Source organism: Zychaea mexicana, assembly GCF_025766255.1.
Source record: "Zychaea mexicana strain RSA 1403 chromosome Unknown BDB00scaffold_52, whole genome shotgun sequence".
Taxonomy (NCBI): Eukaryota; Fungi; Mucoromycota; class Mucoromycetes; order Mucorales; family Lichtheimiaceae; genus Zychaea; species Zychaea mexicana.
Genome location: NW_026516715.1, coordinates 157,616 through 183,169, shown reverse-complemented (window position 1 = coordinate 183,169; position 25,554 = coordinate 157,616). Strand labels below are relative to the sequence as shown.

Here is a 25,554-nt window from a genome sequence, read left to right as displayed (position 1 = left end):
ATAGCAATTTTAAAAACTACGTGATGGTAGACTTAAATATAAAATACTCTTTCTTACAATTTCCCTTTCAAGATTATTTCCGTAATCGTCATGATTATATTTGAGTCTATCGGGTACTCATTGTGCCTTTAGTTATATCTAGATATATTCAATTGCTTAATAGGACTCTTGAATAAGCAATCTCAAGAAAGATTTACGCACTCCTTGCCACTTGCCGTATTTGCATTCCCTGCAATATAAGTTTTATTCCGTATGCGAATCTGCTATAGTAATGAGAAGATATCTCGTTGTGCATACTTTTAATGCGAGCACTCAAACATACTTCTTTTTCAGCCTCGCTTTAGAATATAGACAATACAATGATGATAATAATTACGGCGACCAGCACCGCGAAATGTTTTATTTAACAGGTATAGTTATTCTTTTTGTACAAATGTAATTTAAATGTGTGTTTACGAGGAAGGACAGAAAGTGACAGTGTAGCCTTCGGCCCGACACATAAAAGTGCTGGTCGGGTCATCGTAAGCATACGTGTATACATCAGGGCAGGCATCCTTGACGTCCTTGCTGTACTCGTTAGCTGGACAGGTTTCAGGCGTATCCATGCTACCGAAGCAGCAGTATTCCTCAGTGTTGAACTCGGAGCAGGCAGACTTGCATCCGACTTCCTCGCCATTGTCCATCACCTTGAGTTCGTCGGGGCACGCGGGCAAGCTGGAGCAGGTAGGAGCGCCGCAGAGATAGTGCTCGCCGTTGTCAGCGCCTCCGCTCTTATCACCGTTAATTGGATCAATACGGATAGGGATGTTGTAACCGTCGACGAACGAGACATCATAATAGTCATTATTGCCGTAGCCCTTGAAAGTGAATTCGGCCAAAGAGGCTGGGTCGGCTGCGCCAGCAGTAGGGTTTTCATCACCGGCTTCACGGCCCCAGAAACGGCCTTGCCACTTGGAATCAAGAGAGTAAGTCTTTGAGGCACCCTTTGCAACGTCAGCGGTTTCAGGAGAAGAGGCACCATTATCGAGCTTGCCAATGTTCAGATCATAGTCGCACTGGTTCTTAATGACAATCTTGACACCGCCACCAGAAGAGGAATCGGATGCGGGAGCAGCAGCGACAAGACCAAGGAGAGCAGCGACGGAGACCAATTTCAAAGATGTGTACATTGTTGTGATAGTGTTGTTATAGAAAAGGATGAAGTTTGTTTCTTTGCCATCGAAGGTTGTGCCTTTTATACGTTCTCGGGCTTTCCGATCAATTTCTGTATAGTAGATGCGGACGAATAAGATTTGATATGGTTGTGAAACATATGGTACCTGAAGGTACAGCTAACAGCCTATGACGAGAGGTTATCCGGAACATATATAGCACAGAGCGAATGGCGTTGTCTTTCTCCCATTCGAAACATATATTTTGTAGCCAAAATTGAAACCATCATTGTTTCTGGCCACAGCTTGTTTCTGTGATGTAGGACTCGTATTAATATGTGTAATTGAACCTAGGCACCACTAACGCGATGTAAGCCATTGGCTGCCGCCGAATTGCAGCTACAAGCTGATTACAACAATGGTTAGGTAATTGTTTCAAAGAGATTGTTCTGCTGAGCAACTCAGAGTAATTCAATCATGTGTCAAATCGAGAAACAAACTGGTTCATTAATAACCGCGAACAAAAAAAATAGATGCCTGCCAAATCTAATAACCTACTACGTCCATGCTGCAAATCTGTGCGCATATCCCAGGTCTCCAATCGCTACACCAAAATAGTTTAGTGTCGATCATCATTGCTCAGCCTACTGCGCATGGCCTCTTTTTTTTGCGAGCGGTAAATTGTATACATTTTTATCATGGTTCTAAGATGCTACACTTACTATTACCCTCTTGTATTTCCAACTTACTTTTGTAGTTGTTTCCATCATATGTTTGAGAATAAATTGGATCGGGTACCTCAATTGTACGTTTTAGATTAAAACCGTACCTGATTCTACAGTTACCCGCCATTATCAGTGGCATCCATTCGCTCAGTGTTAAGATCATATTCGAAATAAGCAATCACATAGCTCAGAAATAGAAGAAAAACTCTTTAAGTTTCAGTTTGATTACAAAATATATGTTTCGAATGGGAGAAAGACAACGCCATTCGCTCTGTGCTATATATGTTCCGGATAACCTCTCGTCATAGGCTGTTAGCTGTACCTTCAGGTACCATATGTTTCACAACCATATCAAATCTTATTCGTCCGCATCTACTATACAGAAATTGATCGGAAAGCCCGAGAACGTATAAAAGGCACAACCTTCGATGGCAAAGAAACAAACTTCATCCTTTTCTATAACAACACTATCACAACAATGTACACATCTTTGAAATTGGTCTCCGTCGCTGCTCTCCTTGGTCTTGTCGCTGCTGCTCCCGCATCCGATTCCTCTTCTGGTGGCGGTGTCAAGATTGTCATTAAGAACCAGTGCGACTATGATCTGAACATTGGCAAGCTCGATAATGGTGCCTCTTCTCCTGAAACCGCTGACGTTGCAAAGGGTGCCTCAAAGACTTACTCTCTTGATTCCAAGTGGCAAGGCCGTTTCTGGGGCCGTGAAGCCGGTGATGAAAACCCTACTGCTGGCGCAGCCGACCCAGCCTCTTTGGCCGAATTCACTTTCAAGGGCTACGGCAATAATGACTATTATGATGTCTCGTTCGTCGACGGTTACAACATCCCTATCCGTATTGATCCAATTAACGGTGATAAGAGCGGAGGCGCTGACAACGGCGAGCACTATCTCTGCGGCGCTCCTACCTGCTCCAGCTTGCCCGCGTGCCCCGACGAACTCAAGGTGATGGACAATGGCGAGGAAGTCGGATGCAAGTCTGCCTGCTCCGAGTTCAACACTGAGGAATACTGCTGCTTCGGTAGCATGGATACGCCTGAAACCTGTCCAGCTAACGAGTACAGCAAGGACGTCAAGGATGCCTGCCCTGATGTATACACGTATGCTTACGATGACCCGACCAGCACTTTTATGTGTCGGGCCGAAGGCTACACTGTCACTTTCTGTCCTTCCTCGTAAACACACATTCAAATTACATTTGTACAAAAAGAATAACTATACCTGTTGAATAAAAAACATTTCGCGGTGCTGGTCGCCGTAATTATTATTAAAGCTATTACTATATGCTCTGTCTTACCTTAACAGAAGAAAATATGAATAATCCTAACCTTTCTTATATTACGATAGTTTAGAAGAGACGTGTGTGGTTAGGTACTTTAAAATGTTTGATAATGGAAGAATAAAGAAACTATAATATGAAATTGAGTTATATTGGTTTATCCATGGCAGGTTCAACGTATCTAGAAACAAAAGGAGCACAGCTCCATGCGGTCATTGAGTTGACATGATAAAGCTCATACGATATATAGCTTCACTTCACTAAACTAATGTATACGCCAGAAGTCATTCGCTTCCCCACAACCTAATTGTGCTTTACATTAAAGAAGCGTGGTGCGATAATTTCTATTATATTTATTTACTGGTGCTTTGTGGATATAAATCACAGTTTGCAGGCATTTCATGTTTGCAGGAAAGGGTGTATTTAACAATGTATCCATATGTCTCACTTGTGGCAATTTTCTAGACTTATCGCTAGATCATTTATTGCGAAGCCATTTGCGCTGGTGATCTAGTATGCTGTGACTTTCACAGCTACTACAGTGTAAGGCGTACTTATCAAGAAAGAACGCAGCACTCATTCTGGTATTATTGTGTACGAATGGCACCCAATGTGTTCGACGAGACGACCATACCTGAGAGCAAAAATTCTAGTAGAAACAGCACAACGTTTGAGTCTTGTGGTTTACAAAAATACTCTGCTCCATAAATGTCCAGAGTTACAATAGAGCGCTTGATGTTTGAGCAGCGATTGGTATCAACCAGTACTTAAATCCGCACTGTGGTGTCCGGACGATAAAATTGAGATATTGATCTTCGAATCGCGCAACGATGGGATGATATTAACGAACAGAATTATTTGTTCTTGCATATGGATGTGTCATTTGAAATTCATTGCCAGCGAAAGAAATACTTGCTGAATAGGGGGAGCGTAAATATGATTCGACAAGCGATAATTACTGGTTAGTACGAATTAACGCCTTTATGTTCTACAAGCAAACCAATTCAACATTGATAATGATTGGTGATACTGTATCTTTATGGCTAGTGTAGTAAGGAAACAGACGGCCAATGCGGTAAACGCAGGACTGATCAATCGAAGCCGTCAGCTGGCGCAAACCAATCTACACCGTATAATTATCTTGTTATTCTACCATCATCTTATTGTGGTGTGCCCAAAATATTAAGTTACATACACTTGTAAGCCGCATCGTTCTCGTCACAGCTCACTGATACAGCGCATTGTAAAAATATAATGGGTGCAACCAGTACTATGAGTCTTGTGCCGAGTCATCAACAAATCCTTGCAAGAGAAACCACAACGATGGGCGTATTCAAGACCGACACAGCCATTGACGATGCGCTAGGTCACGGGACGTTGTAGGATTTCCAAGTATGCTGCAGCAGCTATTGTCGTTGCTTATTTTTGCTGCATGACACAACAATATAATAAGATACAGTTATGATGCTGTCGAATCCTGTCTGGCCATCTTCTATGCATTACTAGTGTGATCGTTAGTACGATGTCAACGGATAGTAGCGCAGCGGTATTCTGTTAGTGGTATAGTTGTTTGTTGCATAACAAAAGTGATGAACAGCCAATACTGAGTAATTTATAGGTCGGACATTTTTGCTACGACAATATATAGTGCTTGAGATATGATTTGGATGAAATGTTGAGTTTTACAAAGAATTGTGCGAGGTTCATTGTTGTGTACACTGAAAGTGGATTGCGTTCCTAAATCTCAATTTTAATGGGATATAAGTCGACTCCAGCTCCAAAAATACAACTTGAGAGGCCAGGGACACAGCCCGCTGCAGGGGACCCAGTTGCTCAGCCATCTCTACGTCTTCGTTAATATTGCCTTGCTGAAATTTCTTGTCCTTGGACAGTTGCTTGTTGAACAGTCTTGTGTCCGTCCGCGTCGGTGCTACTATTGTTGTTGTCGTCTGTGACAGATTTGGGCATATGACTGTATGAAGGTACTTCTTCAATAGCAGCTGATCTGGCACGAGTCTGTTGTAGGGCAAGTAATATTCTTTAAGCTTGAGTCTTCAAATGGATCTAGTGTTTGCTTCAGAAAATAGAGAGAGAAAGAAATAAGGATGAAAGAAGAGTCTATAAACAAAATATAAATACCGATGAGCTCGACCTTGGTGTCAACGACGTAAGCCTTGGTTTGGTGTTTATATCCTTGTGCATTAAGTGATAAAACTTGTGCATTAAGTGATAAAAGAGCTTGTTTATCAATGGTCATGTTGTTTTATCCTGCCATCGTCTCTGCCTCGCGGCCAGGCACAGAGCGAGTGTGTAATGAACTCGCCACTTGGGGAGCGACTGTCATGAACATTCCTCGACCTGTACTGATTATCATCCTCAACGTCGCTGATCATATTAAATCCCCCAATATCAATATCGTTAATCATCATCATCCGACTTATCAACGTTGATACCAATCTTTCCATTTATTCACATTATTATTTCCCATCGTTAAAGATATACACATATACCATAGTCTTTAAAATAATGAACATCAGCCAGTTATCTTGTTTCTTTCCTGCCTGTAACTTGTCCCTTCTTCCCTCATCATCTGGTCTCTTACCTTCAGGTTTCCTTGTTGCCTTGTCCTGTTCTTGCTGAAAGCACTTAACGCGATCTTGTCCGGTCTTCCTATCCTTGTCTTGTCTTGTTCCCGTCCACACCTTATACATTGCAGCAAATAGCCAATATTTTGAAACATTGCTTCCAATAAAATCCTCAGACTTACCAGCACTAAACACTGTAGTACCCCAATGGCTTGCAATGGTCGCACTATAGAAGTCTTACTCGTATCAGGTGTAACAGGGTCGTATTATGTCAAGATAAGGACAGAAGTACCGGACAATAATGTGTTAGGTGCTGTCAGTATCAGTAAGAACAGACAAGACAAGAAGGAAACCTGAGAGTAGGAGACCAGATGATGAGGGAAGAAGGAACAAGATCAATACTGACTGATGTTTTATTATTCAAAGAAGACTTATACTATATATAAATCTTCTACTATTGGATTTAATAAAGTGAATAAACAGATGATGATGATTAACGACATTTATATGAGGGGATTTAATATGTGATCATCGAGGTTGAGGATGAGCACTTAGTAGAGGTTCAACAATGTTTATGACACCACAACAGTGTCTGCTGTTGCATAGATAGCTCTGAAACTTGTTCTTCTGACACGTCGACCAGATGATAACGCAGCAGTATTCTATTGATGGTGTAATTGTTTGCGCATGACAAAAGTGTCGAGCCGCCATAACGGTAATTAAAGGTCGGCCATTTGCTACAACAAGGTTACACAAAGGAGAATATTTTTTTTAAAAAAAATTACAACTCATAGGTGTAAGCATTCCGATCTACCTGATTCGAACAGGTGACCTAGAGATAACAGCGCACTACAGTCTCCCGCTCTACCAACTGAGCTAAGATCGGAGAGACATCTGTCGAGCATCGCGCGCGGTGAAAAGCACCTCTTTTTATACTTTTCTCAACCCACTCCCCCAAAGGTCGTGTGTTCGAATCCCGCCCCAACACTTACCTTTTCCGTCTGCCCAACCACGCTGTCATACAAAATTAATCAACCCGAAATTACCAACGTGCTTGCACAAAGCAAATTAAACACAACACACACCGCCATCACCAACACGCGTACCTTAACCCGCATTCCCGTTATCGCACCAATGAGCGGCGTCCGCACTAGCCTTCGTCGTTCTGAACGTGTGAACAAAACCAATAATACTTCCCGTTCGCCAAGCCCACATGCTAGCGGCATCACCCGACGGGACACAACAACATCGACAACAACACCGCGTACCGCCAAAAATAGCCGCCTCGCAACACGGGGCATATACGCGGTCTATAAGCAGCGCCAACAGCAGCAACACGAGCAGCAACAACAGCAAATCCAGCAACAACAGGATGATGATTGGGCTGACCAGGCATCAGACCACTCAATGGTATCATCCTTGTCAATCGCCTCAGTCGCCTCAGCAGCAGCAGTACCACGCCAGCAACCTTCGTTCTTGGCTCGTCTCGAAGAAATGGAGACCCGCATCACCACGAACGAAAGAAGAATGCACAACGCCGAGGAGCAATTAAAGCAAATGGATGCTTTAATTGCTGAGAATCAACAGCTCCGCTCGCAACTCGAAGAGGCTAATGCCCATATCGCCAACCTTGAGGATGCTATGCAACGTGCAACAACAGCAGAAGCACCCACCGTAACACCTGCGGATCATCCTGTCGAAGGCATGGAAGTTGACCCAACTGGGGCACGTGAATCACATTGGGCACTAACGGATGCAGAATACGAACGACGCAAACAAGAGCGAGCAGTAGTAACGAAGCGTCTTGAAGAACAACGAGCCTGTCGTCTTGAGCAACAGTTCAAGAAAATCGAACCCCAGCAGCAGCAGCAGCAGCAGAAACAACAACCAGGACAGCAACAGCAACAACAAAAGTCGACTGCAAAAACGGCCAAGTCGTCGTACGCCAAAGTCGCTGCAAAACACGTTGCCCCAAAGCAAAAGAAGATGGTACCCCCCTCCCCTAAACAAATCGAGCGCGCACAACGCCTATTCCAGCCAGCAAGCGACAAATACGGCTACGTCGTCGTGTATTTGCCCACGCCACGACGGGTCACGCACCGCGAAGTGCGTCATTCGTTGAAACTGTTGCAGATCGACCAAGAACGCGTGATAGACGTACACTTCCCAGCACATGAAGTGGTGGGTCTGTTGATCCATGCATCGTACGAATCCGAGCTCCGAGAAAAGTTGAAGCAGCAGAAAACGATACCCAAAGACGATTTCAATCCAACAGCAGCATCAACGATCGGCAACCCAGCAGTAATTGCTGAAAAGACGGAAACAGAACGTGCAGCACTCGCCAAGGAGCTATACCAGAAGCATATGCTAGCACTGTGCGTCCGTATACCGAAAAAGCACCTCGCTGTCGCAATCATGCGCCACTTTACGTCACTACCAGCAACAGACCACTACTACATCGACATCGAATACTGGAAGCAGTTCCAAGAGCAATGTCCCAAACCAGCATCTCGTCGTCGTCGTCAATCGATTTCGTCGGTTGATGAAGCTCGCAATCTGTTGTCACCCAAGAGTGTCAACAATAACGATGAGGCGGACACTATGGATCAAGATTAATGATAAACCAGCTGCGCATTGGTTTATTGAACGCGTCTGGTGTCAACCGATCGCCTGACGAAATTGTTAATTTTTGCATCCAAAAAGACCTTGACATGGTCATTCTTACCGAAACTTTCTTGATCCGCGGGCGGTTCACTACTGACTGGCTTCAGTACCACACCTATGCAACAACACATGAACGAAGCAACAAGGGATTTGGTGGCGTATCGCTGTTAGTAAGGCCGGACCTCAACATGCATTTCCATCAACTCCCCCACCACAACGACAACACTCTCTCACTCCGACTCGGCATGTACACCATCCATGCCTTGTACTTACCACCAACACTTCCGCACACCGCAGTCACTGAACGGCTGGACCGTCTCAGCATCGACAAAAACACAATCATCCTTGGTGACTTTAATGCACGCATGAGCACCATAGGCGACACTCAAAACAACGCGCGCACCAACAATGGTTTCTCGTCCTGGCTTTTGGACAACGGTCTCCACGTGTGGAACCAGTCTTTGGCATATGGGCAACCGACTTTCCGAAACCACCAAGGCACCAGCATCATCGACCTCTTCATATCTCGCGCACAGGCCGTCAACAATCCGCATATGGAGATATACGATAATGTTTCATTAAACACACCGCACCACTTTTGTGTGTTTGAATTCGCCCCGCACACCGCCATCCCTCGCTTACCTGAACCTAATGCAGCACGTCAACACTGGAAACTCCAACGATTTGAGGATCCGGATGTTGTTCGATTGTATGTCGAAGAATTTCGCCGGTTATCCGATCCACTACGAGACCGCCTCTCAAATCGACTTGCAAGTGAAGACACCGTCATCCCTGTCGCCGAGATAGAACAGGCTGGCACTGATCTACTCGCATCGATATATGAAGCACTTGATGCTAGTGTCACACGAGGCAAGATGCGGCCAAAGCACTGGCGATGGTTTTGGACCGAAGAGTTACAAGAACGCGCAGACCATCGAGAGGATATGTACCGTCGTTGGCGCCAAGCACCGAACAACATCGTCGTGAAAGCCCAAAGGTGGACCGAGTTCCAAGCAGCCCGCAAAGCCTTCAACTCCGTGTTGCGAAGCACTCGTCGCCGTCACTGGAAGCAATTCTGTACCCGGATCAGCGAAGCACCAGTTGCCGAGATGAATAGTGCTATCAAGTATATGCGTCGCAATCGGCAGACCAGCCACACGTTCTCGCATCCAGATGGGCCTCAGCAGGCGGTTGAGGTCATGGTGTCGCATCTGTCGGGCGTGTTTGGTGGTGAGAGACAACCGCCCTCACAATGGTCGATCCGCTTTGGTCGTGAATCGGACCCTGCTGAACCATTTCATCCTGTCGATATCGAAACCGCCATCCGCAAACTCGCTCCTCGCAAAGCACCAGGTGATGACCATATCACTGGTGCAATGTTGAAACCAATTGCTGCTCCTCTGGCTATAATACTGGCCAAGCTGTTCACAGTATGTTGGCGTTGGTCGTGGGTACCTGTGTCGTGGCGTACTGCCCAAGTCGTTCCGATTTTCAAGAAAGGCGATCCAATTGAGGCCGGAAACTATCGACCGATTAGACTGACCAGTACCTTTCGTAAGCTACTCGAACGCTGTTTATTGCCTCGTTTGCTCGAACATATGCCAATACTGGACATTGCGCAAGGTGGTTTCCGTCACGAACGTGGTGCATTGGATCAGGCGTTTTCGTCGAACATGATGGTGCGCCAATTCAAGAAGCATTACGAACTAGATCCTGCTATCGCTTTTCTCGATTTCAAGTCCGCGTACGATTCAGTCGATAGAGACGTCATATGGTCAACGTTGCAGTGAAACCTGCCGAGCGCTCTGTTCCATCTCGTCCGACATCTTTTTCATGAGGTATGGCTGGCCGTCATCCTCCAAAATCATCAGTCTCGACACATTCATCCTCGACGTGGCGTGCTACAAGGGTCTATTCTTAGTCCTCTTCTGTATGCTGTGTTCATTGACAGCTTGCCAAAGCGGCTCCGTATGGCCAACCCTGTCATTACTCACCTATTGATTTTGCATGCACCACCAATGGCAAGTTTGACCGAGGCATCTGCTCAAGAAATACGATACACACCACCAAACCATGGCCGCCCAGGACCAAATCGACCAGATACTGAGCTCATCGTTGTGTCCTCGCTATTGTATGCTGACGATGTTGCTATTATTGCCACACCTGACGATATGGTTCGCTTTCTTCGAGTCTCTGAGCAACATTAGCATGATTGCATCAAAGAACGCTGTGGTGCATTGCATAGAAACAAAACTAGAGCAGTAAAATACTAATTATTTACAATAATACAAACCGAAGCGCATCAAAGATAGCAAGAGGACCACCACTAAATATTACTTTAACAATTTTTCTCTCTTGAGAGTGAGCTAAAATGGCTCAGACGATATTGATTACTGACAGAAGAGTGACCTGTGGCCAGTAGCCGAAACCGTGAAATAGAGCGATGCCGACGGCGAAAGCTGGTATATGGCTACAGAGAACTAAAACATCTTTTATTTTTTAAGACCAGAAATAATACACCATATTCTTATGAAGGTTGTACAGATGACTTGCTACCTTGAGCTCCTTCTTTATAACTTTTAAAACAAGTGATTTGCAGTAAAAGTTACGAAGCTAATGTAAAAAGTGAGCGGGTCTTATGATATAATTTTCGTTAATATCTCGTTTCATTGACTGGATAAGCACCTTTAAACGTCTAATAAAACCACATTCCTGTTGTGGAACCATGCTTATCGCCATACCTGTGAACCATAGCGTTGCAAAACTATAGGGCGAATGCTTGGCACCAATTGGCTCGAGGCAAATCAGTCGATCCAAAGAGCATTATAAACGATTGATATCGTTCATAGAATAGGTTTTTTTCTCCTCTAAGAGTTAGCACAGTAAAAACTTTCACGGGCGCTACATACTAGACCCAATAAAGGAAAAGCCACCACCTACTTTCTCATCCGAGCAGCAAGAAGTGGGCAACATTTTCAAGCCTTAAGATCCTCATAGTAAGCGAGGCAATCGGCGTTTGCGACTGGCATAGCTGAGTATGTATTTCGTCTCGAAGAGCGACACGCGAAGTTGCCTCAAACGTTAAACACAGTAGTTCGAGATGCGGAACAGTCGTCTTGCAAATAATAATGGCATTACAGAATAAATGAATATCTCCCTGTTTGAGAGAGTACCCTGAAGCGACAATTACATAACAAAACGATGGTTCCAATCTGTAGATTTTTTCTTGACCGCAAACCATACATTCTCGGTATATTGGCTTTTCCGCGAGCACGGTTAAGAGCACCGAATCTAAGCGCTGCCAGAGCTTAACTCGTCTAAATACACTGGTTCTCGAAAGGAAATGTCGTCGAGCGGTGTTTCAATCGGTCTATTGGCCGCTTCGTAAGGTCCATACGACAACTCCCCCTACGAGGATTTTTTTGCGTAATGTACGCATCGTTCACCAGCGCTTAAATTTGACATGCAGATTGGTTTCGGCTGGGGTAAATCATACAAATCATCCATTTAAGAACGATTTCCCAACAACAGCTAGAACAATGCGCATGCTGTCAGACAATGAACCAAAAAACATCGCAGTGGTTCTATCGACAGAAGCCGATACTATTAAACATTTGGAATCGGATTAATTACTGTTTATATACTAAATTAGATTTTAGCGTAGCCCTCGTTCGCTATGAGAAGTGTTATGAAAATAGATTAAAAGGATAAGCTTTTGCATCTTTATTGTTTTTGCAATGAAGAACAGGAAGACTTTGACAATAAATTATGTGATTACTTGAGCTGAGAAGATGACGGTGGAACAAATAGATACTGTTTCGAGGTCATTAGACAACACCCGATCAGCTTTGTCTATGTGATGTCATATCATTCAGTTTTTCGCTTTCATGCAACGAAAATAGAAGTTGCTCTTATTTAACCGCTATCAAGTTTGGTAACATATAGGCTTGTAACACAACCATCAAAAAGGAGCAATCATCTCATATATGGACACAACTTGCTAGTTTTTAGCAAATCAAACAAGGTAACAATAATGGTAGATACTTTATAAGTGGCCATCAAATAATTGAATTCCGTCTGATGTACTTGCCAAAAGCACACGATAGCACTGTTTTATTCTGAAATTCTTTGATCAAGCGAGGTCTCTTGTAGTAGATGACGATGTCCATTATCGTTATGGCACTCGAAATAGTCTTTAACATTTGGAAGAAGAGCGATATTCGGAATGTATCTGATCGGTTTCACGAGAACCTACGTACAGCATTTAGTTGAACACCGATAATATTGTTATGAACTATTCATTCAATAGTAATTTCGATATTTATATGGTTTTCTAACTTTTTCTTTCGATGTGTGTCAACAATCACGAATAGATACTAAAGTACCAGAGTTTTACGTCTAGTACAATGTTTGCTTTTATCAATAACAGACATTGACGCGCCGATGTACTGAAAATCACTGAAGCAGCTGGCGAAATCGCATACTATGTATTTCATTAGCACTTCCGGTCTACAAATGCTAATGCTGTACATACAGCTTATTTAAACGATTGTATTTAGATTGTGATGCCACCACTTGCAGTTGGCTACCATTTCGTTCATTCGTCGCATTTTTGCGTAGCAATGATCCAAATCTCATTGCTTTTAATAGCATCAGCTTTAAAAGTAATTTTAATCCTATATATCCTGGCTTTTTATTCCGACAGTATGCAAACGGTCGAGTCTGCGATCAACTTGCCAACATAACTGTAAGTTTCTTCTGAACGTTTGGATTAAATCCTAGCTTCCCAGGAGGCACATATGGTTAAGAGTTGAGGCTGCATCCCTGTTACTACGGTATAAATAAAAGTAATTTCCACCTGCCTCCTGTCCACTTGATTCAACTTTTCTTGGTACTCCTTCATGATTTTATTTGCTATTGCAAAAAATCTACTCTTCTAAAACGGTAACCTGTTACTGTTGCCACATACCGTCATTATCAGTCTACTTTATCAATCTCTGGGTATGCGTTGCATCCAACTAAAAACGAATCCTTGATCGAGCCGATTCTGTCGTTTACAGTAAGCTATGAGCATATGCATGCATACATCAACAGATACAAGTGTTATGCCACTGCAGCGCGCCATCAATGTCTATCACATATCCTCACCGCCGTTTAATATTATATCGGATCCTTCTGACTCTTGGCTACCGACCCAATTGGTGCGATATGTACTTCCAGCGGAACCACTTGATGACAAAGATACTGAGTGTAGTAATCGGTTGCTACGCTTCAAGTCAATGCTTGTAAAATCCTATCCGCCCGCCGCCGCCACCTCCGCCGTCGCCAATACACTGCGCATGACAAGTTGTCAAGGCTACATGTGAAAACTCCAGCCTTTCAATCCTTGTTATCCTTGTGACTTACTCTCACTTGTGGCAATATATCATGTAGCAACAATTTTTAGCAATTTTACCGTTCAAGTGTTTGGCTAAGTGGCGCGTGACATATTGTGTATGATAGCTGCTTCTTCCCGCCATTTGTTATTTATCGCTACTCCCTCACGTGTTCAGGCAATACAAATAAGGAGTGATACTTTAAAGAATGTGCTTTATTATCATTCATCGTAATCATATCAGTTGCTTGAATAGATAATTTTAAAGTAAAAAATCCTTTGTGGATGGAATGGAATTGCAAAGCTATTAAACAATTTTTTATTTTATCGTGCTTAAAAATATAGTCAATTAAAGTTTGAAAGACATAACACCAACCATTTTATTATTGATTAATGGTACTATGTCACTATGTTATCTGATCGTTTGTTGATAAGGAAAGCAGTGTATAAATTAGGATATCAGTGACCAACGAGCCGATGTGGCACTAAAACTACTATGAGCAATGCCGCCCAATCGAAGACAAGGGTCTGGTGCCACCTTCCTCTAACTTCGCATGTGTATGAAGCCATCTTTAGTAGCTTTTAGATGACATACATTATTACTTAATTCTTGGCCTTATAGAATACTCCATTATTATGATGTGGTGACTATAATGGCTAACAAAAAGAACTCCTGTACTCTTTTGCGCAGTCAATCTAGTGTCAAGAAGTCGAATGACCCATTACTGCTACTGTCCTCGCTTTATTCTCAGATGATTGAGCGCCATGCAGATGCCTACCAAATTTCTATGCCACTCATCATTACAGCAATTCCATGTTGGTCAATTATTCGCGGAGGTATTGAAACTTGTAGAATCCCATGTAAATCAAATTGTGTTTATGCGTATAGCCTTATAGAGTGTGTTAAAATCAAAGAGTTGTAGAAAATAATGTTACTCTACAGAAGACAAAACGTTCGACTGGAGAAACGTACATAGCGGCGCGCATTGATGCCAATACATGCTTAGTAGCTTGCCACTCAATACGCTACGGTTGCTGTAATACGAATACTTCTAGACGCCACCGCATCTTTATGCTAATATATAAATACGGCCTATTATATCACAACTTAAGGTAATTGTACCAAGCAGTAACCAGGACAAAGATACTCGCTCATACTATTAGCACTATGACTTATCAGTGGGTCTACCAGTCGGGCAGTACATGGATGCCTTTTGACGCCAATACCAACCGAATTGTGGAGAACCTATGGCGAGCTAGCGCTCACGGTCGTGTCTATGTCAATGGGTGTTGGGCTTACGTTAATGCTGGTAGCCTCTACATGCTTCTAAATGGCATGACACTGGTGATTGGTAGACGAGGTTACTGATCCGGTGCAAACAATCTTCTCTTTTGCGTTGAGCCGCATATTGCTAGCTGGATGTTTTTCTTTATCATTATCTCTTTGATGAATTGATTTATACTGCAGTACTATATTAACGACAGCCTCATTTCCCATTTGTAAACCCAAGAAAAACTGTCATATATGAAGTTCTTTCTACGCCTTTTCTTCAACCTATGCCCACTCTCATATTTTCTCGTTTTATTCTTGATATACCTCTAGATGTACACATACTTATATGCCCAACTTTGAGAACAGTTTTATAATAAATCAGCATTTATTTTCTAAAAGGATTTCCATTCTCTTGGATCGAAGTAATTTTTGTAATACGAGTAGAATAATATTTCTTAATCAATCAGTAATTCCACCTTCAAATAAATGAGGGCCGTATGCATCCTTTTCCTATTTCCCTTGTATATCAAAAACACTTACATAAGCTAAAACTCTGGATGCTCATAGCCACGTAATTATACTATTACAAATACTACACCGTAGCATTTGTTATACATTACCATCGGTGGCGTCATTCATTATCACTCAGTAAGTGAGTCAGAGCGATGGCTTGCTGCATTAAATATATTTACAGTAAAAGGCAGTATACGCGCATAGATAAATTGAGGGAAAAGATCAGATTTATCAAGTTTAGTTGTTGCTGATGCTAATTTTCGTAGATCGTAAATCGTGAAAGCACCAATGGTGGGTTACGGAGAATAGATAGCTGCTCGTTTCTTCTTTTTTGTGGTCGTATTACAGCTTGCAACGAGTTATCTTACTAGTCATACATAGATGGTTACGCACATTTTCCAGACGTTCATGTCAAAGCGGCCATCAATTCGGCAAGCCCGGCACCGGCATTCCGATAGTCCGTGACGGTTATTTACTAAACCGTCTCAAAAAGCGGACGGGGTGTTGTCGATTAGTGTAAAGACTCGCTCTCTCCACACACATACAAACTTTATAATTTACAATGGATTTCTCTCGCTACAACCAGGCCGAACAGGCCCAGATCAGCGCCATGATTGAGCACAAGCAGGTTAGTAACTACAGGACTACGAGAGCAAGTAAAAGTCGATCCTTTGCTAATGTGTGTTTCGCGTTATATATAGATGAAGGACTTCCTGCGACTGTACAGCAACTTGGTGCAACGCTGCTTTGACGATTGCGCCAACGACTTTACCTCCAAGGCCATTACTGGCAAGGAAGTGCGTATATAGCTTTCTTTCTTTCTCTGTAATGATGCTAGCCCTATGGACACTTTTGGTGTTGGTTATTGGCTTTTGTTGCTATTGTAGTAGATCGCTAATGTTTATGGTATGAAATTGACAACAGGAAGCTTGTATCAACAAGTGTGCTGACAAGTTTTTGAAGCACTCTGAGCGCGTTGGTGCTCGTTTTGCTGAACTGAGTCAACAGGTAAAAAATAAATCACTTGATGGACAGAACGAAAAAGAAGAGATCGCAATATTGATATGTGGTTGTCTGTTTTTAGATGGCACCCGGCCAATAAATCTCTTGTACATATTCTCCAAGTCCACCAAAAAAACAAAAAGATTTTTAGACAGCCCACTTATTTTGCTTTTCATCGAGAGCCGCTCCAGGCGATTATTATATAAAAAAAAAGGAAGTTATGTGTGTATATCCGAATGTTTTGGGGGAGATGAATGCGTTTTTGCAAATGTGTAGTGATGGGGAAGTTTATGCAGTTTGATTAAAGATAAAGAAAATGGAAGATTAAGAATGAGAATTATACGGAAACAGAGCAAGAGGAAGGTGGCGTGGATGAAGGAGTAGGTACGAAGAAGTTCGCGCATCAGCTTCGGATTGGGTTTCCTATTTGGATAATGAGTTTTAAGGGGAAGTGATCGCACAAATTGATCCTTTACCTAAATCAGGTTCCTTACTGTTGTTTAATGGTGGTGAAAGTGGGCGCCGACACGTTGGACATGTTGGCTGGGAGACATGGTGCTGTATCCATGAATGTAAGCAATGTCTAAAACGATTTCATCAGCAACAATCCATCAGTCGTTCAACACCACCCGAAAAGTAAAACGGACTAAATACTTACAGATGGAACAGGTGTCCACACGAAAGCCTTTTGGCAGTTTTCATCTTTTCCCGACAGATGGCACAATCATCGTTACGAACCGAGAGTTCTGCCGGTGTGGCATCCGCATACCTGTATTTCCCACAAAGCGTTTAGCTTGGAACGTGTGCATGTACACCTAGTGTGGCCACTAACCTGTTTTTGACGTAGGACATGGCACGCCAACGGTCGCGGTGTACCATGCCTTTCCGATAGAGGTTCCTCAGTACGCTCCGGACATTAAGTATCAGTACGATATCCACCAATCCAAATGACATTCCATGCATCCACTGGCAGAATTCCATTTTGCGAATTAATTACTTTTTGCCTTTCTTGAGGGATATGATAGCAGTGGTGGTTGTTATTTACCATAAGTTGAAGATATTGCAATAGGGTTAGGCCAAGTACCAGCATGTCGGTGCCAAGTTCAGCATAATAGTTGATAGTCCGTTTGCCCTCAAAGCCCTGCTCGCTAAACTGGTCCCACAGCTGTGAAAAGTATTTTGTCATGACTTGCAGAGTATCCAAAGCAACGGGAAGAAACTATTGGTCCGATATGTGTTATCAATTATCCTTCTTCCCCACAATGTTAACATCTTGATATCAAACTTTTTTTACCTCCAGCGTCAAAAAGGTGATGGATTCTGGGAAAAAGTAGAAACTTGCGGCGTACCATACCAAATTACATACGAAAATACAACATAAAAGGAAAGTGGTTTTGTTGTATTCCGCTGTAGGTATATAGGGCATTGTAGTAAGCTACAGCAAAGCTTGTCAGCGTTGGATCAAACAAGAGCGTATAGGAGAGCCAGACAAACTCACATGATCGAAACGATCCTTGCTAAGTAAGCTAAAGATGCGCAGGAAACCAAGTACGGCGATCCATATGGAGAGCCTTACAATCTGTATCCATATCGGATCCATGATCGCACCAACAAATATGACCTTGAACAGCAAAAAATTGAGCATGCGATCGTAGAGATGCTATAGTATTGCCAAGAGCACAAGAAGTTATTACCAGTCTTGGCGTCATTACACGGACACGTTGAATTCTATGTATGCCAACTATACCTGACTCTCTAGTGGCAATAGCGTACCGAAGAATACCGCAATAACGGCCTTACCCAGCAGCACAAAGCAGCATACAGCCATGTTAATATGGATCTATGTTTACACGCAAGAAACTGATCAGAAAAATAAAGATCTCGCCTTTTTTTTTTCTGGCGTCCATAGTTTTGTTTACTAGAAAGCGATCTGGACATACATACCAGTAAACTGAGCTTTTGAGTTTCGATCGAGTTGAAGAAAGTTGCAACGTAACCTCTGCACGGTAGCTGCCGACTGTATGCAAACGTAGGCTGATTCACACCAAAGAAGAGCTGATCTGACAATTCCAGGTCGGCGTAGCATTCTTTGACACTGTACCATAACTCGGAGTACATGAATGACCGAAGAGAGACGGTGAATGCTGCAGAGAAAAGGACAACTGACGCGAAGACATAGGTTGGTAAATCGCACATCAATTGCTTTGCTGGTAATTATTCTTTGTCTTTTTGTTGTTGCTGTATGTTGCGTATGATCTTGACAACAGACGTAGAGAAGGGGGGAATGGTTCGAGTGAACAGATATGACTAAAGAGAATTATTATTTAAATAGAAGAGATTATTTTTCCAATGGTGAGAAAGAAAGAGAGGTTTGAATTGGTGGAAGAGAAAAAAAGGTAGCTCTTTCTTTCTGCCTTCAACAAAGGAGAAAAGAGGACTATCACGTGGAGGAGAGAAAAAGAGAAAGGATGCGTGTAATTATATGTGGGGTTTATATGTATGTATGTATGTATGCGTGTGTGGAGACCAGGGGAAAGGGGTTTACTACAAGTGCGCATGAACTTTTCTACGCCTATCTATTGTTGATCGCCTGGTGCCGCTTTTGCGGGTTCTCGGACTCAGGCGCGTGTTGGCCGGCCGAGAGCGCAACTTGAGAGATGTGTTTGTGCCACTGCTGCTATTGCTAAGTGGTGATGTTTTCGAGTTTGTGCTCGGGCTATTGCTTTCTTCTTCTGTCCAGCTATTGCTGTCCCGCGAGTCTTTGTCGTTGCCATCATCCTTATCATTCCTATCGGTTTCTTCATCACTGCCTGTGTGTTCGTCCCGGATAGATCTGAGAAGCTTCAAGGCGTTCAGCGATGATACCGAATCAGAATACAGTGACTGGCTGCGCTTCCGTCGCGCTGTGGGACGATGACGGCGCACCTTGCCTTCGGTTCCTGGGTTCCGCAATTTGGCTAGTAAGCTTTCCATTTCATCACTGCTCGTGTTATCTAAACATTTGATTTTCTTAGTCGGTCTGGGGCCACTAAATCCAGGCTGTTCTTGGCATGGCATAACTCTTTATGTTCTTACATTCAGCCGACTTCTTTTCGTTGATCCGTCGCCACTCCTGCAGTTTCTTTTGCTTTTCGGCTTGTTCCAGCTTTTGCCTAGACACCTCTAGCTCAGCATGGCATTTCTATAAGTCTAACGTTAGCAATAGAGTCATATAACAATGGGAATTGTTAAGAAACTGTACTTTTACCTGCCAGCTACTTCCAAACTCTCGGAAGATGCCGAAAAATACATCCGGCTGGGTCTTGTTTGGATCTTCACCGTAATATTTGGCAACGGCTTCATACGACTCTGATACTTCTTCTAAAAGCTCATTCAGCTGCCTGAATTGCTTGGTCGCTTCTTTGTAAAACTCTCGGATCACCATGCCAAATTGATCCCGCCTTGTAGTACAGTCATTGCTCTCATCACCACTGTCATTCCCACTGTCTTCGTCTTCTCCTTCTTCTTCGCCGCTGTAACTCTCATCTTCATCTGTAGGTATCTGTACGCCATATTCTTTCAATGCCTTCTCGAGTCTTTCAAGCCCGGTCTTGAGCTCATGTAGTTCTCGCTGGACGTCGGGTTTTGACACTAAAAATAATGAACACATCAAGTTTTAGTCTTCTACGAAAGAGGGCCTGGTTTCATAATATATAAATATATTCTAACCTTTGGCAGCTTCATTACTCGGTTCGATCTCTATACGAAGCTCAACCATCTCTGGAAAGTTCTTTTCTACAGTGTCGATGAGAAAGTGAAGTAAGGTTGTGGTGCCTGCAACGCCTTTAGTATCCAGAAGCTATAGATAACAAACACAGAGATAAGTATAGCTAAGATAATTATATGAAATGCCATCACCGGTAACATACTCACCTTGTTAATGCTGGAAATGCGAATGCCGAATGCTCCACCCCGAAAAGTATTGCCGTTTAAAAAGTTCCCAAGGAGCAGAATCAACTACCGTTACTGTCAGATCACATATGAAGGCGTGTAGTATTTGCTTCTTCTTGAGCTATCTTACCTGCAAGAGATCTTTAAAATGTTTTGCGTTTTTCAATGACACAGAGGCTTGAAGCACTGATTCTAATTGCTGTAAACGTTTACTATTAATATCGGGTGGAATACGAGAGCGCAGAAAGACAGGAGCAAGCATTACTTACTAATTTCAACTGATGATGCTTTTCCCAAAATACTGATTTGAATAGCATGCACTCAATTCGCTCTTTAAAGCGTGGGATCTCCAACATTTGTAGTGCAAATTGATCAGGTACAGAGAGCTTGCTGAGCTCTTCGCCCGATGCCTCGCGGTAGGGCTTCAATTTACCAGCCTCTTCCAAAGTTGGTGCGAACTTGAGAAGATTGGACAGAATCTGTTCGTCGTCGAAATAAGGATCCATGTCCAATATTCTAGGTTTGATTTCTGAAAAGGGGATCTTCTTGGCAATACTTGTTAAAAAGATATCTTTTTCACGAGTAAACGCATCACCAAAAGATTATAGAATGGTTAATTGATACATTACTTATAGAGTAAGTTAGAGTGATATCATCGGTCGTCACTTACTCATGGTATACGCTTTTTTTGAGTCTAAAATGTGTACAGGTCCTTTTGCATGCTGAGGCTTCAACTGCGTAGTCGGCTGCTTTTGAGCAAACATTTTCTCGATATCATTGAATACGCCTGCTTCAGCCAGCTGATATTCAATCGAGTGTTCGAATGAATGCTGCTGCTGTTGCTGGTCCTGAGTCACTGCATCGTTGTCGACGTCTTCGAGATGATTCCAAACGGTTTGACCAATGTTGACAAGGTTCATTTTTTCCCATTCTAGGAATTTTAGTCGCTGTTTCGGCTGGAAGGCGCTTGGCTTGCGGCTTGCCATGCCAAGAGTAGGCGTGCCTGCACCAGTCCGTGGTGATGTCGTGGCTGAGCTCATTTCGGAACCGCTTGCGATAGGTGGTGATGATGCAACGGAACCTGGTGCAGGAGGAGGCGGTGGTGGGGGCGGCGGCGATCCAGCGAGGAATCCCGGCAAAGGAGGAGGAGGAGGAGGAGGAGGTGGTGGTGGTGGAGGTACAGCAGCACTTGATGCTGGTATTGGTGGTGGTGGTGGTGGTGGAAGAGGTGGTGGAGGAGGTACCATTGCATTTGTTCCAGGAACTGGCGGTGGCGGCGGCGGTGGTGGCGGAGGGGCCGGTAATACCTTTGAAGATACAGGTTCTACTGGTGCATTTTCTGTAGCGGATGTGGCTGGAGTTTCGTCTTTCATTTTTTCAGGCTCTTTCGTCATTGGTATATCAGCTTGAACTTCGTCTATACTTTTCTTTTGGCGTAAATTACTGCTACTTGATGTCCGGCTCAGCTGTCTGGTATCATCCCCACTCGATCGTTTAACCAAGGTATTCATACGAGAGCCAAGCTTTGAACGTAGTGATTTTTTGAATGATTCGGAGAATCCTTTCGAGCTAGCCAGCTGGATAGGCTCGTCGCCAGGATCAACCTAGTAGAGGAAACACTATTAGCATTTTGACACATATCCTGCGATGCATTGTTTCCTCCTCCCCCAAGATAGTAGAACTTACAGATAGCGTTTTTTTGTTTGGGTCATATTCTGCATTCTGCAGGTTCCACATTTTGATATCCCCAGGCTTACGAGCCTTTGATCGTTCTGTTGGAGAGGAGCTATGTTCTGTTAGCTTTTTGATGGTGTCATAGAGCCTTCGGATTTGAGCATCCATGGCTTCGAGGGTATGCTGATGCTCCATTTCAAGATCTCCCAATCGCTGCTGTAAAACATTGTTGGTTTGGTTTGCCACTTTAAGCATTCGTTCCAAAGACTCGTTTTTGACCCTGAGCTGCCCAACAAGCCCATCTAAGCATTATGATGTCTTACTTAGCTAAATAGCTCTTACGATAGCTCTCCATAATCTAGTGCTGCACTTACCGCTTTTGAGATCAACTTGTAATTTCAACTCTGCCTCTCTCTCCATAGCTTGAGCGGCCATAGCCTTGGCTTCCTCAGCCTCTTGGAGAGCACGCGATAGCTCATCTTCTTCCACGAATTTGGATATCAAGTTACTGACGTTTAATCCATATGTATTTCCAAAATCACTAGGCACGTCATTGCGATCTGTTGCAATTTGCGTAACAATGGATTCAATCACTTGGAAATAGCGTGTTCTATAATTGCCAACAGTCATCGTAGTTAGTTATCGTCATGCAAAAAATGATGCATCCGTACTAATTAATGGCATGCCTTTTCTCAGGATCTTGCTGCATCAGAAGCAGGTGCTGCAAAATGCTTTGCAGCGAGTGGTATGCTCGTGTCCCATTAATTGCTTCGGTGATTTTGTCCAGAATTTCAGATGGATCTTTTGTGCCAAGTACAAGCCCGCCATACACTGTAGCATTATCGCGCTCTTCGGCTTGGTTGAACTCCTTAATCTTGCGCCCCAATAATTCGTTGTTCATGGCCTTCATTTTTTCAAAAACTTTGTCTAGACCGCCTTGGTATAGTTGATTTCTGAGTGATATTCGATGGGTCATATCCTCGGTAGTTTCCGGATCCACAACAGCATTGATCAAAAGCATGTTTGCAATCTGCAAGGGATACGTGAGTACTTTAATACATTAGATACTGATTTCTTTTTCTTTAAGCTGCAACTGTAATCTTACCGCGTATTCAGTAAGTTGCACATCCTTGTTACCCAAAGACTTTGCCGATACTTTGCCGCTTTGAGCATTATGAGCGCGTACATTTAACATCTGCTCGAGCGCTCTTAGCCAGCTGCCAAAACTTCCGGGTTGTTGGGTAACGCTACTGGGGTTTTTTAGGCCGATAGCATTGAGTGCTTCGATTCCACGCACCACCGCAGATTGACCGCGAGGTTGCTCAAAGTAGCACAAGAAGGTCAGTGCCTCGCAGGCCATACGACGCACGGCCATGAATGGTGAAAGTAGCGAGAGTGAAAGCGCCTGGGCACAATGAGGAGCACTTAATGCTTCTCGGATACCATACTATTAAATTGAGCGTTAATTTTAAGCGTGGTCACGCGCACTTTACTACTACTGCATTCTTTTTCCATGTTGGGCTACATGCACATACCGCATTATTAAGCATTGATCGTAGGCATTTGATAATTTCAAGCTCTAGTTGGGAATCAGCGAATTTCTTGCTAACAGTTCCACTATCACGATGGCTCTGTTTTAGCATCTTCATCTCGGACTTTGCAGGATGCTTTCTCTCAACTGTCTCGATAACATATCATTTGAATTATACCTTTCAACATGTTGCTTACTCATACGTGTCAATTCGTTTGAAATGACTTGCATTCCATTTTCATCTATAAACTGTCGCACCCAGCTACATTGGTGTGTTTGAGTAAGCAGGCTCCCATTCATTCGATAAAGCAAGTATGCTAAGTTACCTGAGCGGCATGGTTCTCAGTCGCACAGCCAGATCCGAAAGCAGTCTAGCAGGAGAAGGAGAGCCTCTTCTGTTGAGAAAATAACCAACATAGTAACCCGGAGTCGATTTATCCAATTCGCCAATGTGATGGCTCTTGTTGGTATTGTTGCCAAGATGCCGTGGCCCATTTATCGCAGACGCGGTAGTCTCTGGATGATGTTGAGGAGGCGTAACTTGACTTTCGTAGCACAGAATCCTCCATTTTTTATCCACAGGCATATCTCTCAAACTGGCATTTCCCAAATCCAAATTAAGGCGACTCTGTGATTTATATTGAATCAAATGATCATATTCTCAGTTAGTAAACAAACATACGTCTTCTTTGAATGTGTATCTCAAGTCCAATCGAAGGAAGAGAAACGTACGGCCGTTTGTGCAAAAAGACGTTCGATTTCCCGATCGGATGGACGGTTTTTTGGAGAAGCAGTCGATGGTGGTGGGGTATGTTGAGTGCTCGTAAGCGTGGTTGTGCTGTTGCCAAATATGCCGATTCCCGGTCGACCAGAGCTGGTTGTACTGGGTGCGGATGACACTATTGTGATTTCCTTTGACTATCAGTGCTCTGTTGTTGTTACGAGATATGATGCTCGTTTTTTTTTCTTTTGCATTACCCGGAGACAACGGTTCACCGCCACGAAAAGACTCTTCACTGCGACCACCCTGAGCTGAGCTTTCGTTGGACGACCGTGGTGTGCTGAGCAAGCTCAAAAGGTTGGTACCCGGTTGAGCAAAGTTCGTTGTCAACGGTGGTGGACGAGCAACGCCCGGATTTTTCCTATTGTGTTGGTATGGTTGCTGCTGCTGCTGCTGTTGTTGTTGTTGTTGTTGTTGTTGTGAGTGTTGTTGGGAATTGAGATTGGCGGCAGAAGATTTTGAATTGCCTCGTCGAGAACTGGCATTCTTTGCTTGCTTTGTCCGTTTTCCACCAAGATTCGAAAACAGATCCATAGCAATGCTGACTGAGCGATTGCAATCAAACAGAGAGGGCCCGAGACAGTGTCTAAAGCCATGACGGCGTGTTTCATGCAGCTCCCCAAAACTCCAATGTCCAAATTTGGACGTGATAAACAATACAGAGCCCTTTTTGTCATTTTTTTATGTGTCTCCGGGGCCTTTATTCATTGGGTGCTACAACAGTGTGCTCTCTTTATCATTTCGTGCCATGGCTCATTGTTGCTCTTGACAATGCTCTACACGAGAGCCTCTACTTGGTAGCTTCTTGAGCTCCTTCCTGATAGCGATGGTATGTTGTAGTAGCCATGGCAACAACATTCAATAACCCAAGGAAGTGTTCAATTGCTCACAAGGCACTTGGAAGTTTCATCTGTCTGAGATTTTTCTAGATTGTGAATCATATATATGGTGTATCAAGCTTGTCACTTTGAACAACTGTACGCAAAAGGCCGCTAACGAAGAAGCGTTGGAGAAAGACCGGACATGTTCCTACCGTTCGCCGATACAAAATGACTC

The 25,554-nt window shown here is 43.4% G+C and overlaps 5 protein-coding genes and 1 non-coding gene across 6 annotated transcripts; 2 read left to right on the top strand and 4 right to left on the bottom strand.

The window, feature by feature from the left end:
* Window positions 1-452: 452 nt before the first annotated feature.
* Window positions 453-1,169, bottom strand: BDB00DRAFT_766147 (thaumatin; the record flags this gene model as incomplete). The annotated part of the gene is made up of 1 exon (XM_053119570.1): window positions 453-1,169. The coding sequence occupies one exon, from the start codon at window positions 1,167-1,169 to the stop codon at window positions 453-455; it is 717 nt and encodes a 238-aa protein (XP_052978254.1).
* Window positions 1,170-2,354: 1,185 nt separating this feature from the next.
* Window positions 2,355-3,071, top strand: BDB00DRAFT_766116 (thaumatin; the record flags this gene model as incomplete). Its single annotated transcript, XM_053119567.1, has 1 exon — window positions 2,355-3,071. One exon carries the CDS (start codon window positions 2,355-2,357, stop codon window positions 3,069-3,071), a length of 717 nt encoding a protein of 238 aa, XP_052978253.1.
* A 3,489-nt stretch (window positions 3,072-6,560) lies between these two features.
* BDB00DRAFT_t71 lies at window positions 6,561-6,642 on the bottom strand. The gene has a single exon. It is a non-coding gene; the product is annotated as a tRNA-Tyr (tRNA).
* A 9,500-nt stretch (window positions 6,643-16,142) lies between these two features.
* BDB00DRAFT_873822 (chaperone) lies at window positions 16,143-16,682 on the top strand (the record flags this gene model as incomplete). Its single annotated transcript, XM_053127146.1, has 4 exons — window positions 16,143-16,208; window positions 16,282-16,377; window positions 16,505-16,588; window positions 16,665-16,682. The coding sequence occupies 4 exons, from the start codon at window positions 16,143-16,145 to the stop codon at window positions 16,680-16,682; spliced, it is 264 nt and encodes an 87-aa protein (XP_052978252.1).
* Window positions 16,683-16,771: 89 nt separating this feature from the next.
* On the bottom strand, window positions 16,772-18,518 carry BDB00DRAFT_830653 (uncharacterized protein). Its single transcript, XM_053124049.1, has 8 exons — window positions 18,330-18,518; window positions 18,081-18,242; window positions 17,877-18,017; window positions 17,628-17,801; window positions 17,415-17,548; window positions 17,241-17,351; window positions 17,059-17,165; window positions 16,772-17,005 (listed from the first exon to the last, which is right to left on the bottom strand). Exons 1-8 carry the CDS (start codon window positions 18,408-18,410, stop codon window positions 16,986-16,988), a joined length of 930 nt encoding a protein of 309 aa, XP_052978251.1. The 5' UTR covers window positions 18,411-18,518; the 3' UTR covers window positions 16,772-16,985.
* A 255-nt stretch (window positions 18,519-18,773) lies between these two features.
* BDB00DRAFT_464728 (uncharacterized protein) lies at window positions 18,774-25,153 on the bottom strand. The gene is made up of 17 exons (XM_053117477.1): window positions 24,696-25,153; window positions 24,450-24,616; window positions 24,044-24,345; window positions 23,896-23,979; window positions 23,722-23,803; window positions 23,292-23,633; window positions 22,873-23,216; window positions 22,561-22,796; window positions 22,199-22,488; window positions 21,183-22,116; window positions 20,782-21,083; window positions 20,643-20,711; window positions 20,495-20,578; window positions 20,291-20,420; window positions 19,830-20,212; window positions 19,658-19,763; window positions 18,774-19,575 (listed from the first exon to the last, which is right to left on the bottom strand). Exons 1-17 carry the CDS (start codon window positions 25,030-25,032, stop codon window positions 19,127-19,129), a joined length of 4,641 nt encoding a protein of 1,546 aa, XP_052978250.1. The 5' UTR covers window positions 25,033-25,153; the 3' UTR covers window positions 18,774-19,126.
* Between the last annotated feature and the right edge of the window lie 401 nt (window positions 25,154-25,554).